This window comes from Grammomys surdaster, unplaced genomic scaffold (assembly GCF_004785775.1).
Source record: "Grammomys surdaster isolate TR1022 unplaced genomic scaffold, NIH_TR_1.0 259, whole genome shotgun sequence".
Taxonomy (NCBI): domain Eukaryota; kingdom Metazoa; phylum Chordata; class Mammalia; order Rodentia; family Muridae; genus Grammomys; species Grammomys surdaster.
The window spans coordinates 2,445,081-2,460,951 of record NW_021604700.1 but is presented as its reverse complement, the minus strand read 5'-3'; the positions used below and the strand labels follow the sequence as shown (position 1 = coordinate 2,460,951).

The 15,871-nt window shown below is 42.7% G+C and overlaps 1 protein-coding gene across 2 annotated transcripts in view; it reads left to right on the top strand.

Annotated features, from left to right (window-relative positions):
* The window catches only part of CUNH1orf21 (chromosome unknown C1orf21 homolog), a 202,717-nt gene that overhangs the window by 105,075 nt on the left and 81,771 nt on the right, over nucleotides 1-15,871 (top strand). For both annotated transcript variants that reach the window (XM_028775755.1, XM_028775754.1), the window contains one exon: nucleotides 6,206-6,300. In XM_028775755.1, the coding sequence (XP_028631588.1) occupies nucleotides 6,206-6,300 (95 nt within the window). The remainder of the gene's footprint in view (nucleotides 1-6,205; nucleotides 6,301-15,871) is intronic.

Genomic DNA, 15,871 nt, shown 5'->3' with positions numbered 1-15,871 from the left:
TAGGAGTTAAGGTGCCTGGGCTCCCAGTTTCACTCTTTGTAAGCTGTGTGTAAAATGAAGGGGAGATGGAATGGGAAGGGAAGAGAAGAAGCAAGAGAAGAAGGGATAGAGAATAAGATGTACCTGATGAAAAATCATAGCCAGATTTGATCAAAAGCAGCGATCTAGAGTTCAAGAGGCTCAGTAGAGGTCCCCCCCCAGAAGAAAAAGGCTGTGCAATACAGGCTGTGCGCTGTGGGCTTCCTGGGCTCCCGTCTTAGCACACACACATCCAGCCTGCTTCTCCCTCTGTGCTGCACACGTTTGAATGCATCCAGTAAAGATCCTTCTTTAACAAAAAGAACCTTTTGACTGGGCAGGAACGAAAGTTTGAGAAAACAAAGGTTTGAGGAATGACTCAGAGGCATGCCTTCATGGGGTGCTGCAGCAGAGGGCAAGGGTAGGCTGCGGCAGAGCACACTGGAGGTCTGCAGAGTGACACCGCTAACTGAGGTGTTTGACAAGGAGGCGGTTTAACATTGCGCATTCTTTTGCCTGCTAATACTGTTGGCTCATCTCTAGCCTTCTGCCCAGGATAGCAGGAAATGCCTCCTCTCTCCAACATCACAAAACTGCCTCCTTCCAAGACCTACTATGAGAGTTTCTGTACTCTTTGGAATCTGGCTCAGCTCTCTTTAAGATCAAGGGGCTTCTAGGAAGGAAGCAGAAAAGAAAACCATCTCTTCTGTATTTTCTGTGAAGACATAAGCTTTTTAGTGCAAACCATTCAAGTGTGTGTATGTTTGAGTTGTGTGAGTATATGTATGTGTGTATTTGAGTTTGTGTTTAAGTGTGTGTATGAGAGTATATATGTCTTTCCATGTGTATATTTTTGTTTGAGTGTGTATTTGTGTGTATATGTATGAGCGTGTGTGTAAGGGTGTGTATAAGAGTGTATATTTGTGTATTTGTGAGTTTGTGTATATTTATATGTGTGTGTTTCTGTGTGTGTGTTGTTGTTGTTTACTTCCTAGTTCTTGCTAGAAAGGTTAGTAGTCTGACTCCCATGTACATCTTTGTGCTTTCAAATTCGTACTTACAAATGGTTGACAGTCATTAGTGTGATAAGGAAGGATCAATCCCCTCTTTTTAAGATTTTTTATTTTTGTTGATATGTGTATATAAGCCATGTGATGTGTATGAATCTCTACAGAGACCAAAAAGTCATCAGATTCACAGGAACTGTAGTTAAAGGTAGCTGTGACCACCTGACGACCAGGACCTTTAGCTAGGGCAGACCATGCTTGGGATTCTGATCCACCTCTTCAGCTCTGGACCAACCCTTCTAAATGAAAAGCCCAACCAACTCTGTTTTTGAAGAAACCACGTTTTGTGGGAGACCAGGGGCTAGTCTCCAATTCAAGGAAGAAAATCACAAAGTCCACCTGGGCAATCATCCAATAAACAACCCGTCCTTGCAACTTCAGCAGGATCAAGGTACATGGAGATATCCTAAGACATCCTGCAGAGAACAGATAACCTGAGCATTGTTTGTCAGGTGGTTCTACCCTCGTGTTCAGATCCTCCAGTTTGCACCAGAAACGAGTTTTTAAAATATTAATAAGTACCCTGTACCCTTAGACCTGGAGGTCTCACTTTGACCTGTTGCTATGGATACACTCGAGACCTTGACCCTTATATGTTTACATCAGAACTGACTCCTCTGTGGTCTTTGGCTATCTGCAACTTGGGCATAACACTAAGTGCTGTCCCTCAAGTGCTCACTGCTCTTTCCCAGTTTACAGATGGGCCTGCAACAGGTAATAGTAATAGTAATAGTAATAGTCCCTGTCTTTGGAACTGGAGAGATGGCTAACCAGTTCAGAGCAATGGCTGCTCTTTAAGAAGATCCAAGTACTCTTTCCAGCACCATGGTGGCTAACTGTTCTCTGTAACTCTAGTACCAGGGGATCGGGCACTGTCTTCTGCTTCAGAGGTCACTCATTGCATTAGTGTAGTGCAGACATGCATGCAGACAAAACACCTATATACACCAAGTAATAACAAATTAAACATCTCCAAACAAAGGAAACAAACAGACAAAACCCCACCCTGATTTTAATCAATTAGAGGGAGGTAAGTGCTTTTCTAATTTCAGGATTATTAGAAGTCAGAATTTCTACAAGCAATACAGATAGAAGAGGAGGGAATTCGGAAGCTTTCCAGGAAGGGTCCTCCAGCTAAGAAGGGTTCTTATGGTTGTTTTCCATGACAGTGAAAATCTGAACCAGCTTTGACACCATCTTTTTTTCTCTTTTTCATCAATGGCTGCTACCCAACAATCCCTAACTCCCTATGCTGTTCCCTTGAATAAGATGCTAAGAATCCCACCACAGATCTGTTTTGACTGGAAGCCTGAAAGTGTTTACAAGGGCTGAACAGCTGGCCTGTGTTCCCGACTTGCATTTTAATAAGCCACCTGGCAAGATCAACAAAAAGAGAGGGAACAGGTGTGAAGGAGAAAGACAGTCCCTTCTCTGCTCATCATCAAATGGCCACACCTTGCCCCACTCAGGACTCTGGCTTGTGGTGGCCTCGTCCCCCAATGCAGGCTCTGATCAAAGAGGGCTGAGGTAAACAATGAACTCTCCTGTGCCTTTGACAAAAGGAAATCTAGATTTCAGTAGTGAATATCTTGCTGCCATAACCCAAAATGCTGGGCCCACCCCACCCTGAGGCCTGAAAAGGAGGGTCTTTGCTGTGGGCCACATCTCTACAGAAATGCATGATATCTTCATTAATGGATTGTCTGTCTCCAGATGCACGTCGTCATTCAGGCACCAGCCTTCAGAAATCTGACAGGCCCTTTTATTTTACTTTATTTTATTAAGTATATGTTTTGTTTTGTTTTTAATTGTGGCTTTTTGCTGACTTCTTGTCTATTCCAGGATGGATTTTGCATAGTATGTTGTGTAAGTAGTGACGACAAGCCAAGTTTATAATCCTAGGTGTCTGTTTTCTCGTTAATTGTTAGTCACATTGTATTATATTGTCCCAACAATGCCCTGGCCAGCCAGCCAGGCTGCTAATGACACCATAAAACCTACCAGCTGTCTAAATTGGTCAGGAGTCTGTGTCGATGAAAAGGAAGGAAGAAAGCCTGAGTTTGCAGTAATGTTACTGTGAAAGTCACGTCACCAGGAGCGTTTCCATTTCCTTAGAGAAAAATATTAATAGTGTATCTATTACTTTCAGTTGTGATCCCCAGAGGGCTGAGGAAAGAAAGTGAATGTTTACTTTACGCTGCTGCTCAGCATCTGCTCAGACTGGACTGTGGTGGGCCAGATGGGAGAGGGCCGTGGGCAAGCGAAGAAGGGTGACCCTTTCTGGGGGACACCTGTGTTGCGTAGTATGCAGAGAGCTCCCTGGTCTTCCAGAAGTCTCTATCTGTGTTCTATAATGATGTATGATCTGCCCCGCCCTGTTGCATGAGGTTTGGGGCCCCGGGTAGAACAGAGTCTACCCAGATTGTGACAGTTGTTATATCTAATAGTTGAAGGCTCAACTAAGCGTGCGTCTGTCCAATTAAAGCCAGAGCAGTTATGTCGTTGTGCTGTGACTTATAACCATTAGTGCCTCAAACCAAAGTTAGGATGCCCAGTTTTTTAATTTTTATGTTTTTACCTTTATTTTGATCTCGGCATGATTATACTGGGAACATAATTATGTCTGTTCTTTTTTAATTAGCAGTGTTTTCGTAATTCATGAGTAAGCAATCCTTAATTAAACGTGTTGGTATTATTAACTTCCTTTTTTCATCTGACTAGCAAATCAGAGGATGAGATGCTCGTTTGTTTTTTATTTTGAGATAGCGTTTGCTGGGTAGCCCCAGCTGACCTCAAATTCACTATGTAGCTTAGCCTGCCCTCAACATCAAGATCTCCCGCTTCAGTCTTATGTGTTGGGATATCACACATAACAGGCTGTGAAATACTTTTCCTTTATACTTGTCAATTCAAATCTATGAACTTGAGACACACACACACACACACAAAGGAAAAAAATCTATGAACTTGATCATTTTAGACTTAGGATTCTTGAAGGGCTCGTGACTGTAATCGTATAGAAGTCTCTCAAATTTCTTTAGAAGGAAGTTGGAATGGGGCATGGGAAATGGCTCAGTTGGCAAAGTGCTTGTCACTCAGACATCAGGAGCTGAGTTCAAATCCCCGGCACTGATATAAAAAGCCACTGAGAGGGTGCGCCCCTGAAATCCCACTGCTGGAGAGCAGAGATGGGGTTATTCCTGGGACTTGCTGGTCAGGCAGTTTAACCGAATCAAGTCCAGTTTCTGCAAGAGATCCTGTCTAAAAAGGTGATACAAGAAGATTCCAGATATTGACCTCTGGCTACTACATGAATCCAAAACATACATACATACCACACTCATGCACAGACTTACAATAGCAATAAAGAAAAAAATAATAGAAACAATATCTACCTTGAGTTACCAAGTGGAAAAAACTACAAATGGCTTGGTCACTAACATTGGGTCTTTGTATACACATATATGGAAATTGCATTAGTTTCATAAGGATGAGAGAAGCATTTGACAAGCACAAATGGATGCAACTGTAGCTCGGTTTCAGAAATAGTGTGTTAAGAGGAAGAGTGGAAGGATGACCAAGAGAGTCAACTAACCTGGGCCCTTGAGGCTCTCAGATTGAAGCACCAACCAACCAAAGAGCAAGCATGGGCTGGACCTAGGCCTTCCTACACATATGTAGCAGATGTGCAGCTTGACCTTCATGTGGGTCCTGAACCACTGGAGAGGGGCCTATCCCAAAAGCTGTTGCCTGTACATGGGATATGTTCTTCTAGCTGGGCTGCCTTCTCTGGCCTCAGTGGGAGGGGATGCACTTAGCCTCAGAGAAATTTGATATGCCAGGGTAGGTAGGGGAATACTCAGGGGGATCCCCACCCACTCAGAGGAGAAGAGGAGGAAAGTATGAGGAGAAGGATTGTGGGAGGGGGTGACCAGGAAGGGGAGCAGTGAGCAGGATGTAAAGTGAATAAATAAAATTTTAAAAATTAATAAATAATAATAATAGATATGATAGAGAAACCACAGCTACATTAGAAAGTTGTACTATAAATATTAGCATGGGACATTTTTAAGGAATATTCTCATTGTACTCAGTCATAGGCCTTAAGAAAATATGTTACAGCTTCTTAGCTTAAAATAAAACTTAGTGAGAGGCAGCTGTCTTTCTTAGAGGTGACTCCATACGATTTTCAAGCCAATTTGCTGATGAAGTTTTCTAATTCCATCATTTCTGTGATTTTTCTTCCTCCTCCCCACCCCCCGCAAGTTGGACCAAAGATGAGTCAAAAATCACACTTGTTTTTGAACTCAGTGTGCCCAAGTCGTTTCCTGTTGACAGGAGTCTGGCGAAAATGTCATCCTTGTCATCGCCAAATCTCTGTCCTAGAGAAGGACTTTGGCTGCCAGCTTTCCTGATTTTTGTCCCATGATGGATTTGACTTTTGAGATCTGTGTTTTCTTCTCAAGTCTAGGTTCCCTCTGTAGCCCTCTGTGGGCCTTACCAAACCCACTAAGAACTAGTTGATAGTTTGGCTCTGTGCTTCTAACTTTATAGACATTAAAGTATAGATGTGCAGTGAACTGCGGACTGCCCAGATTTAGTGGAAGAACCCTGAAAAGAAAAAATTCCATTTCCAATTGGTCTTATTTGTTGACACAGCTCTATAGTCATAAACAGTACTATATTCTTCAAAAAGGGAAAAATTAAGGTGTGAACGTCCAGCTGAAATATGGCGCTGCAAGCACTCTGCACAAATAGTTTTCTAGGGATAAAGGTGGATTTTTTCTGTTCTCATAGGCTAGTGGGTGTTGTTCCCCAGTGTGCCTGGATTCCATCGACCTTCAGAGTTGGAAGTGCCGATATCTTCAGTGTCTGCTCACTGTATAATGTCTGTGGTCACACAGGGTCTCTCTGAATTGGAAAACTCAGCCAGCCCTCCAGAAGGCAAAGCAGAGCACCTACTGACAGGGACCCAAGATGTCCATGCATGCTTCTTCCAGACTGTTCCAGATGAGTCATGTGTTAAAGCTGCACGGGAAAGAGTCTAATGTATTGCTTTTGCATTGCTGACACTTTTCTGCCGTTGTAAAATTTCCTTTTTTTTTTTGTTTGTCATTCAGATGAGTATAGGATCAAACCCGTGGAAGAGGTCAAATACATGAAAAACGGGGCAGAAGAGGAGCAGAAAATAGCAGCCAGGAACCAAGAGAACCTGGTAAGAACTGAAGTTCTCCTTTAACAGTGACTATTGAAAGAAAAAAAAAAAAACCTGCATCGCACATTGATTTGAGGCTCACACCCTGGTTCAAGATTTCTTGAAAATGCTGTAGCTATTCTTAGCTTGCCTGGAAGCTGCGCCATTACCCTGTATCCTGTTTATCTCAGAATAGGTCCCTTTTTAATCCTGATAAGAAATGCTCCAGGGAAAACACAGCAAAATTATTAATGTTTCTAGAAGTGAAGTTGAAACCCCCCCGATGTAGGATTGAGAGGTGCTGGAGGTAGATCTACCCCCGTGCCTCCTAACACGGATTCAAGTCAGGATGAATAGCAGAGTTTCATTATTTGAAACCTATAATGAGGAAGTTCCCTTTCAAAGGAAAACCACAGAATTCTAAAATAGGTCTGCATCCAGAGAGCCCATTCTTCACGCTGATGGTGTCAAAGGAACCGCACATTTGAGTTCATGTGAGTCGTGTAATGATGGGGGTTAGGGAGCTGCTTACTCTATTATCAGTCACTGTGCAGTTCTTCCCCAGCAACTCACCCTGATCATTTAGGCAGTTATCATATGAGCTGATTTCTCAGAGGTTAAAATAGGAAGAGTGTACCTTTATTCGGTTACATTGGTATGTGATGGATTTCGCTCATATTTTGCATATATTTTACATTTAGATTATTGACGTGAGTGAGTGCATGTGCTTTTTAGGATTTTGTGTATCAATAAGTATTTTTACTCCACTGACATTTTTTTTCCTAATACATGTTTCATTCCTTGGTGACCTCTACTGTAGCCCAGTATTAGCCCCTCCTCGTGGCTGCCATTTTCCATCAAGATTCTAGTGGATGTTAGAGGCTATGGGTTTTGCATCCTTCATTCTCTCTAAACATGTGACCAACAACCCTAAGTAGTAAATGTCAGCAAGGGAATATTTTGCATTTTAAGTACTGAAAATAAAGGACTTCTCAGCGGGAGGACATGTGCCTGGGACAGGCAAGGCCCTCAGGTTCCGTCCCCAGCACCACAGTCTGGGGGAAGAGGGTGTTGAGAAGACTCTAGATAATGGCATATTTCATAAATGGCATTTAGACTTCTAACAATGAGTGCCTTCTTAAATGCATGGGAAAAGGATGTTGACCAAAAGTAGAAGTTAGTGTTACCAGGCTTCTCACATGAAGCTTTGTTGTTGCTGTGTTTAAAGCAAAGACCTGGGTAGGTGAGATACTCATTTTTACTAAATAGCAGAGTTTTCCTTGCTTGCTGCAGTTTGGGTTCAATGTATAGATCTCGGACACTGACATTAAAAGCTGGCCTGGGACAGCCTGGCCTTGGCTACCCCTTCTGTACCTCTCCTCCGTGTACTTGTCCCTTGGGAACCTGAGGAAGCTGGAGACCGAGGTTGCCCTTGCTGCTCATCTTGCTGAGACCAGCTCAGTATTTGCCCCTCTTCTCATCCTCGCAAACACATTCCTGGTCGCCTCTGTGCTCCAAGTTAGCACTAGTATCCTGTGCAAGCCAAACACACTGGAAGAGAGAGACTTAGGATCATTCTGGCTGATTTGTGTGACATGTATGGCAACTCTGCACCCCCATTTGGCCACATGATTGGGATTTGTACTGCTCGTGGCGGTTTTCTAGTGTGCGAACATTCATGTGGGAGCAGGAGGAGATAGGTGTGTTTGATTCTGGAATGAACAGGCTGCTTTCCAAAGTTAGAAGTGATTCTCAGTGATCTGTTAGTATGTGGTGTGTGTTAGCTTATAGTCAGTGTCTAGTCTCAACAGAATACACTGCCCAGTAGTCACTCCATAAATGCTGTGCTCTCCAGTCAGTTGAGCCTTTTGGTCACAGTTTCCATGGTTGATGAGTCTTGTCCATGACCGTCACAGATGTACCCTGAATCCACAGACAGACATCCTGATTTCTGTTATTGCTTTACATCTACATATTCTACTTTGGTTCTCACTCTACCTTCTTAAGCAAGGCGAAGTATCAGATTGGTTGGCTTTTCTTTTTTAACCATCAAAAAGCTATTCAGACACAAATGTCCACCTGAATTCCAGATTCTCCATTTCTAGCTTTAAAAGTTTGGCCTTAAGCTTCTGGAGTTCTAGTTCTTTATCTAGAATGTATCTGGAAATCGTTAGAGAATTAGAAGAAAATACCCATGTCAGGTCTTTACAAAGGGAGACTTTCCTTCCTGGTGACTTAGATAACAAGAGCTGTAAAGAGAGAGCTTTCTTTCCTGACATCAGTCAAATGCTTTTGTAAAACAGAATAGCCGCAAGATGGAGGTAGTCAAGTAAGAGCCTCGGGGAAAACACTTGTGATCAGTACACAGTGAAAGGACTCATATCTGGGATACTTAGAGTTCCTCTAGATAAACAAGAAAAGGGTAATCTCTTAAAAAAAGAAATAAACCAAGTGGTTCACAGTAGAGAGTAGAGCATCATGGGCATACAAAAGGCTGTTCTCTACCACCTGGCCGGTGCATGCTCTCTCAGAGACTCATGTTCTGTGTGTGCCTGAAGGATACTGCCCGAAAGGCATGCTTCACTGGGCCTCTGGTGGGCTGCTCTCTAAAAACACTTGAGCTTTTTGTTCATTTGATTTTTCTTGTTTCCTAGAGCCATAGGTGTGCTGTTTCTCAAACCGGTTTGTGCTGGTTGAATGTCATTGTAATTATGTAATTTAGTTAAATAATATGCAAGCCCAGAGAAACCGCAGCATTGAGATAGTTGTTACAGTGACATATAAATGGACTGCTTTGAAAAGTCTTGATGAAGGCAGGTTATTAAAAGCTTGCTGTTCATTGAGTTCTACACTCAAGATTCGTTTACTTTCTCACTTCCCTTAAGAAATCAAACAGGAATCTCAGCTGTGCCTTGAGGATATGGTCCGTGAAGGAGGTACGGACTGTGTCCCCTCTCAGTGTCCCTCAAGGAAAGGAAAAGCCATGTAAAAGATGGGGAAAGAAACATGCATCTTGGTATCTTAAAGTAAAATAATATGTTTATTGTACATATACATTTTATATGTCCCTACTTTCACTCAGACCAGTTTGGGTGGTGTCAACTAATACTATTTATTGTAATTAGGGACATGCAAATTAAAATGTGATCCCATTTTTCATCCATTGGATTGGCAAAAACCTGAAGTTTGATAATATCAGATTTGACCTGATTATAGGAAAATATATGTTGATGTACCAGCGGTACCACCTCTCTCAGAGGACAGTGTAGTGGTTGGTGTTTCTGGCAGTTTAAACATGCATAACCGTGACCCAGCACTTCTGCAGCTTGTAGACAGCTGCCTGCATGCATGAGGAAGCTTACACAAGACATTCATTAATATCGGTTTATATCGGTAGAAAGCTGAACAAAGACCTTTCTGCCTGTCAGTAGAACAGCAGTTCAGCCACACTAGGTAGCAATTTAAAAAGGAGCTGGAACTGGTTTTGGAGAAAACATGCCAATTTCCGCATTGATATATGTACTGTGATGCTATGTAGGATTCTTTAAAATGAACCTGAGGCAGCAGCGCTCTGTGTTTTCCCATAAATATTCATGTGTGTACGAGGACTCATAGATGCAGATGTGTTCCCAACCAGTGGCACATCAAGTTCAGCTTAACTGATTTGCAAAATGGACGTGATCCTGGAACTCGCGTTAGTGAGAATTTGTGCAGTTACATAGATAGTAGCACAGTTCCTGGGGAAGACTGTGTCGTCATTGGCTGTTTTTATTTTACTTTTGTTAATGGAATTGTATTACAATAAAAGAGAGAACTGATGTGTTCAAGGGAAATTTTTATTGTTATATTTAATATTTAAAACATTGGTTGAAATTTCATTTATTCAAAGTGGCTATAATAGCAGTTTTCTGGTTTTGACTACTTCACAATCGTAAGCAAAATGATGACATTTTCTTATCTCAGGTAGACATATTCCAGGGATGGAAGTGGGGGAACAGGGTGGGGGGTCACCAGAAGTCAACCAGGAGAAAACTTGAGAACCGTTCAGTTTCATTCTATGGAAGTTCACAGTTTTACATGTAAATAAGTTAAACATACATTACTCTAGACTTGGCAGGATCCAGCCCTTTGCCTCTGCTAGTGTAGGAAGTCCTCCTCGATGTTTAATAAAAGTCTTGTTTTCCTTAATTAACACTTTCCATTCAGAGGCCATCCTCCCTTAAGAGCTGTTAAGTCATGTCATGCCAGTCTGTTTCCTGTGCTTGTTTGGAGCATGTGCTTCCTAGATTGACAAGTGTTGCATCAATCTTCATTCACCCTTTCAAGATATCTTTGTATAAATGAGAAAACTCTTTTCTCTCAAATGATACACAACACAAACTTTTTTTAAAAAGATTTATTTATTTATTATATATGAATACACTGTAGCTGTCTTCAGACACACCAGATGAGGGCATCAGATCTTATTACAGATGGTTGTGAGCCACCATGTGGTTGCTGGGATTTGAACTCAGGACCTCTGGAAGTGCAGTCAGTGCTCTTAACCACTGAGCCATCTCTCCAGCCCCAACACAAACTTTTCATTTCTGTCTTGTCCTTAGAGTTGAAGGGTGACTTTAACTTAGGTGAGCTGTTGGGAATGGGAGTGTCTGAACTTGGAGAGACTTGCTTTCTGGCTTAGGGACCTTTAGACACTGAAAAGTTCCCACAACCAAGTAAAGAAGACGCTTGGTATCCTCTTTACACAAGGACAATTAGTTACCTCTCTTGATGTGACCAAATACACAAGAAGCAGCAGCTTAAGGAAGGGAGAGTTCATTTTGGCCACAGTTCCTTGGGATAATGCCCATCCTAAAGAGAAAGACCCTGGGCAGTTCCAGGGTGACACGTGTATCCCCAATAATTGATGCAACAGGAAACAAAGATCAGACAGGAAGTGGGGCAGGCTGTCAAGCCCTAGGGCCTGCTCTCCAGCGACCTGCCTCCTTCAGTACTACTCCACCTAAATGTTCCACAGCCTTCAAGAACAGCACTACCAGTTAGGGATTTACGTGTCCAAACACATGGACCCATGGAGGAGATTCCACATTTAAACCACAACAGCAGACTAAATATTTCCCTATAATATAGTTATTGCTTCAGTGTTAGACATGGACCAAGCACATACAGAGTTTAAGATCTCCATAGGTAAGGGTTGACATCAGCCTGAAGTTCTTCAGGAAGATTATCAGCCAGAGGAGGGCAGATCGGGTGAGGAGAGGCCTTTGCTGGCTTCCTTCTCGCCTACCGTTGGCTGTGCATTGAAGGGACAGTGGGGAGAATGCTGTACCTCTTTATCGATCTTGGACGACTTCCTTTCCCCAGCTGCTGGCACTTTTTGTCACTTGAGCTGAGTACACTCAAGGTCCCCCAGATTATTCTGGCACTGCGGTCATTTGTTTTCAAGTAGAACAAAAGTAGTTTAATCTCTGAGGAGGAGGGAATTGTTGACTCAGCCTTCTGAGTGTCCTGTGATTAGCAGAAGTCTGCCTCCCGATTTGGGAACAGCATGTTATGGGATGAAAACAGGACTCACAGGTGTTCTGTACCCCGTACAGCCCAGCACAAGCTATAGCCATCACTGCCACACCTAGTTAAACAGTCACCTGGATCCATTGCTGTTACTGGTATTTTTTTTTTTTAAAGATTTATTTATTTCATATATGTGGGTATACTGTCGCTGTCTTCAGACACACCAGAAGATGGCACCGAATGTCCATTACAGATGGTTGTGAGCCACCATGTGGTTGCTGGGAATTGAACTCAGGACCTCTGGAAGAGCAGTCAGTGCTCCTAACCGCTGAGCCATCTCTCCAGCCCTGTTACTGGTATTTTATGGCAGAAACAAAGGTAGGTTCTAAATAATTGTTTTATCCACTACCCTTGAAGAAAACCCTGTTATCTTTGCGTTTTTGCAGGAAACAAAGGGTTGGTTATATATATCATTACACAGACTATACACAGAAATCAGTGATTGAAATGTGGCTGGGGAATGCGGGCGCTAGGAATTGCTCCCAGAGCCCCACATGTGCAAGGCATGTAGGTGCTGTACCACTGAGCCACACTCCAACTCCTCAGAAATGGTTTCTGAAACAAAGGCAAGGCCACCGTGAAAGCAAAGTGTAGAAGAAAATGACTGAAATCCTATTTCAGGTTACCTTTTATCTTTCCCATACATAGCACTAACAAGTTGAGTGTGAACAAAGTATTTGCTCCCAGAATCGGCTGTCTCTTGAGTAAATCCTTATCTCAGTGAACTCAGTCCTGGCCATCAGTTGGGCACATTTGGCACACTGAAGGAATGGCAGGATCAACGAGTCCAAGTGGTAGCTCTCAGGAGACAGATGTGCACAGTGCAGATAGAAGTGAGGTCTCTTAGCCCTCAAGAAGACGGGGCAGGGGGTGGGGGGGGAGGGAACTAGAATGGTGGGCCCTCACTTGGGATCTTAGGAGAGTCATTATGGGCCGGCATTGTAGCAGGGCCTTGACCAAGGCCAGCTTGTCATCAGCTGGTGACTGGAAAGATTTTGAGCAGAAGGAAAAGTTGAGCCAGTCTTGGAGGGGACAGGGATCATCAGTGACTTGGGAGACTGGTGGAGTATATTGGGAAGTCTCTGTGACTAGTTGACATATCATCTGGTTTTACATCTTAGCTTTTAGCTTTTTCCCTTGGGTGGCACGTTAGTTCCTGGTTTACTGGTAGTCATTACCTTATGTATTATAATATAGCATTTGCATCCACAGACTGAGTAGGGCAGAGCCTACTGGTCTAAGTTAAAGACAGAGGGTGGGGATGACTTCTCTTCCCAGCATTGTTGCCAGAGGGGTTGCTTTTGAAGATGCTTTCCTGGAATGGTCTCAGACAAATCTGTTCTCCGTCTTCATCTGCCCAGCATGGACAGCCTCTGGAATAGCCCCTGATGTGATAGAGTAGACACAGCAATGCTTGTTGGCTTTAGATTTCTGCTCTCTTTTTCCACCTGTGACACTGATGTGTAAGTAAAACTAGATAGAGGCCATCTTGAAGGAGGAATTCTGTTCAGGTCATTTAGGATATTGTTTGATCTCACTAACACATGGACATTTTGTTTGCAAGTGGCTCAGTTAAAACAGTGGAGTCTGGGACGTGAGTGACAGCTGAGATGGCCAATGTCATCAAAGTGCTTAGAGCCATAGTACAGTGGTGTGCCGTTTCCGCAGGCTGTTCAGATTTCTCTATTATAACCCACGTCAAGCTAAAAATAAGAGTGCATATATTTCACTCCTCTGTTGACAAACTCATGAGGTGGCCTCACCCAGTTTAATAATTTATGCTGTGGAAGTGAGAGTATCCAAAGAAGGCGTCATGTTTCCAAAAGCTGGACTCTGATCAGCATCTCTCCTTCATTTGTGAGAAGATAATAGCTAGACTTTGTGGAGATAAAGGATTCACCAGCTTCACAACTTTTATCTTCAAAGGTTTCTTGCTAATTCTGAAACTGTGAAGAAAACAGAGGGAGGGAGGGAGGGAGGGGGGAAGAATAAACGAACAAGGCATAAAATATTCATCTTCTCCTTTAAAAGCAGGAGTGTGTATTGTTTAGCCTGTCAGTATCGTAATAGACATATGAAAATGCTGCTTGAACTGCCTGTTTCTCATGCTTGATAGGGCTAATTGAATTTATTTACTCAGTGTTCTGTGTGATAGTTGATGCCAGATTTCTTCCTTCTTTGTAAAACACAACAATAGAAAGTGACAACCATCTCTTCCCAAACTCAGTGAGCAGTCTTGGGTTTCTGGTTTGCGTCCGAATGGGTGATACCTTACAGATTTTCCTGTGTGGACAAACTTCCCATAACCAGCAACTTAGGGGTTTGATTAAGCCCAGATAAACACTTCCTTGGTAGATTTTTATGTTTAAGGGAACTCGGACAAGAAGTGAGATTGGACTCTGAAGAAAGGAACTAGTATGTCAAGAGAGGATTGCTCCAGAAACAAAGCAGAAGGCTCACTGTTAGAACAAACACTCAAGACTGGCATGACTCTGGGTGTCCCAGATGTTGCCCAGGGTCTCCATGCTCTGGAGTCTGTGGCATGCTGAACATACAAGGGACAACAGGAGACAGCAGCTGTAGTCAGGATGGAGGAAGTCTGCTCTTTTAGTGCTCTACAGTGGTTCCATAGCCCCCACAACACTGACGTTCATTATCCAACAGTTCCTGTTGGCCACCGGGAGAGGGTGAGCCAGCATGTAGCCAGTGCCGCGTGTTCATGCCTGTTGTTTAACTGTGCTTCCAAAATTAACTTCTCCTTGTTCATAAATACACTACTTGCTTGAGTTACTTTAAAACACACTTGGCAAAAGATAGAAGTGAGTAAAAATAAGGAAAATCATTTACAGGTCCCGCGAGACCCTGTTGTGTTTTTATGCTTCATATGCATAAAAATGTAACATTCCCAAACAAAAATAGAACGTACAAGGCTAAATATAGTCTAGCCATATGTCCAGCAATGATGCTTTTAGACCCTTTCCTGAATTGATTGAAAACCATACAGAAGCCATGTGATGCCTGGTAAGAGTTCTTATTCATAATCACCTGAAGCCAGAAGAAACCAAAATGTCTTTGGCAGATGAGTGGACAGACTATGGCATATGCATACAGTGGAATATTACTTGGTGATGAGAAGGAGTAAGCTACCAAGCATTGGGAAATGTTAATGAATCTTCAGTGCATATTGCTAACTGGAAGATGCTGGGTTTTTACTTGGAATCACTAGTGCTGAATTCCCTCTTGCTGTCTTGGGTAGAACTTGACGTGGATATAAAAATAAACCCAGCTATTAATTTTCTATGGGCAAACTTATATTTGGGCTGTTGCTTTTAGAAAATAAGAATTATTTGATGTTCTGTGGTAAAGACACTCCCAGTGTATTCAGTCATTTTGTAAGCCCTACCCTTGTTTCTGAGCCAAAAGTAAAGACATTAATTTTACAAGACTTCCCCCCCGACACACACACCTATTGATAAGTGGCCCACACAGTAAGCAAAAAGTACATTTAAAAGTACATTTTTGGAGTCCCTTGAATCTCTCAGAAGTTAACTTTCAGTAAGCAAGTTTGATGACTACGGCCTAGCCACGACTTGAAGTACATATGGTATTTTATGTACACAGCCTATTCCCAAGATAGAATTCTAGTTGCTTCAGAGAGGCACAGTTGATTCTTCTAGGCTTTACCATCAATACTGATCTGATGAGCTGTTATATCTAATAACAGGCCTCTACACTATGTGGTAACTTCTTTTCTGAAGCTTCCACAGATTTCTTGACACCAGATCCTGCAGAGATCTCAAGGGTATCTGCTTAGGACATTGTCTGTGTGCTTGGCTAGATGATCAAGGTGGTTTACACACAAGTTTCATAGAGGCTGTGACCTCACCTGGAGGAAAAGTGTCCACCTGAGACTTTTCTACATGGTTTGGGATTCTTGTAGCTGGTTAGGCTGATGGTAGTCACACATTTCACCAGGTAATTGGCTTTGTACAGGCAGTGGCACTTCTTGTAATTGTCACAG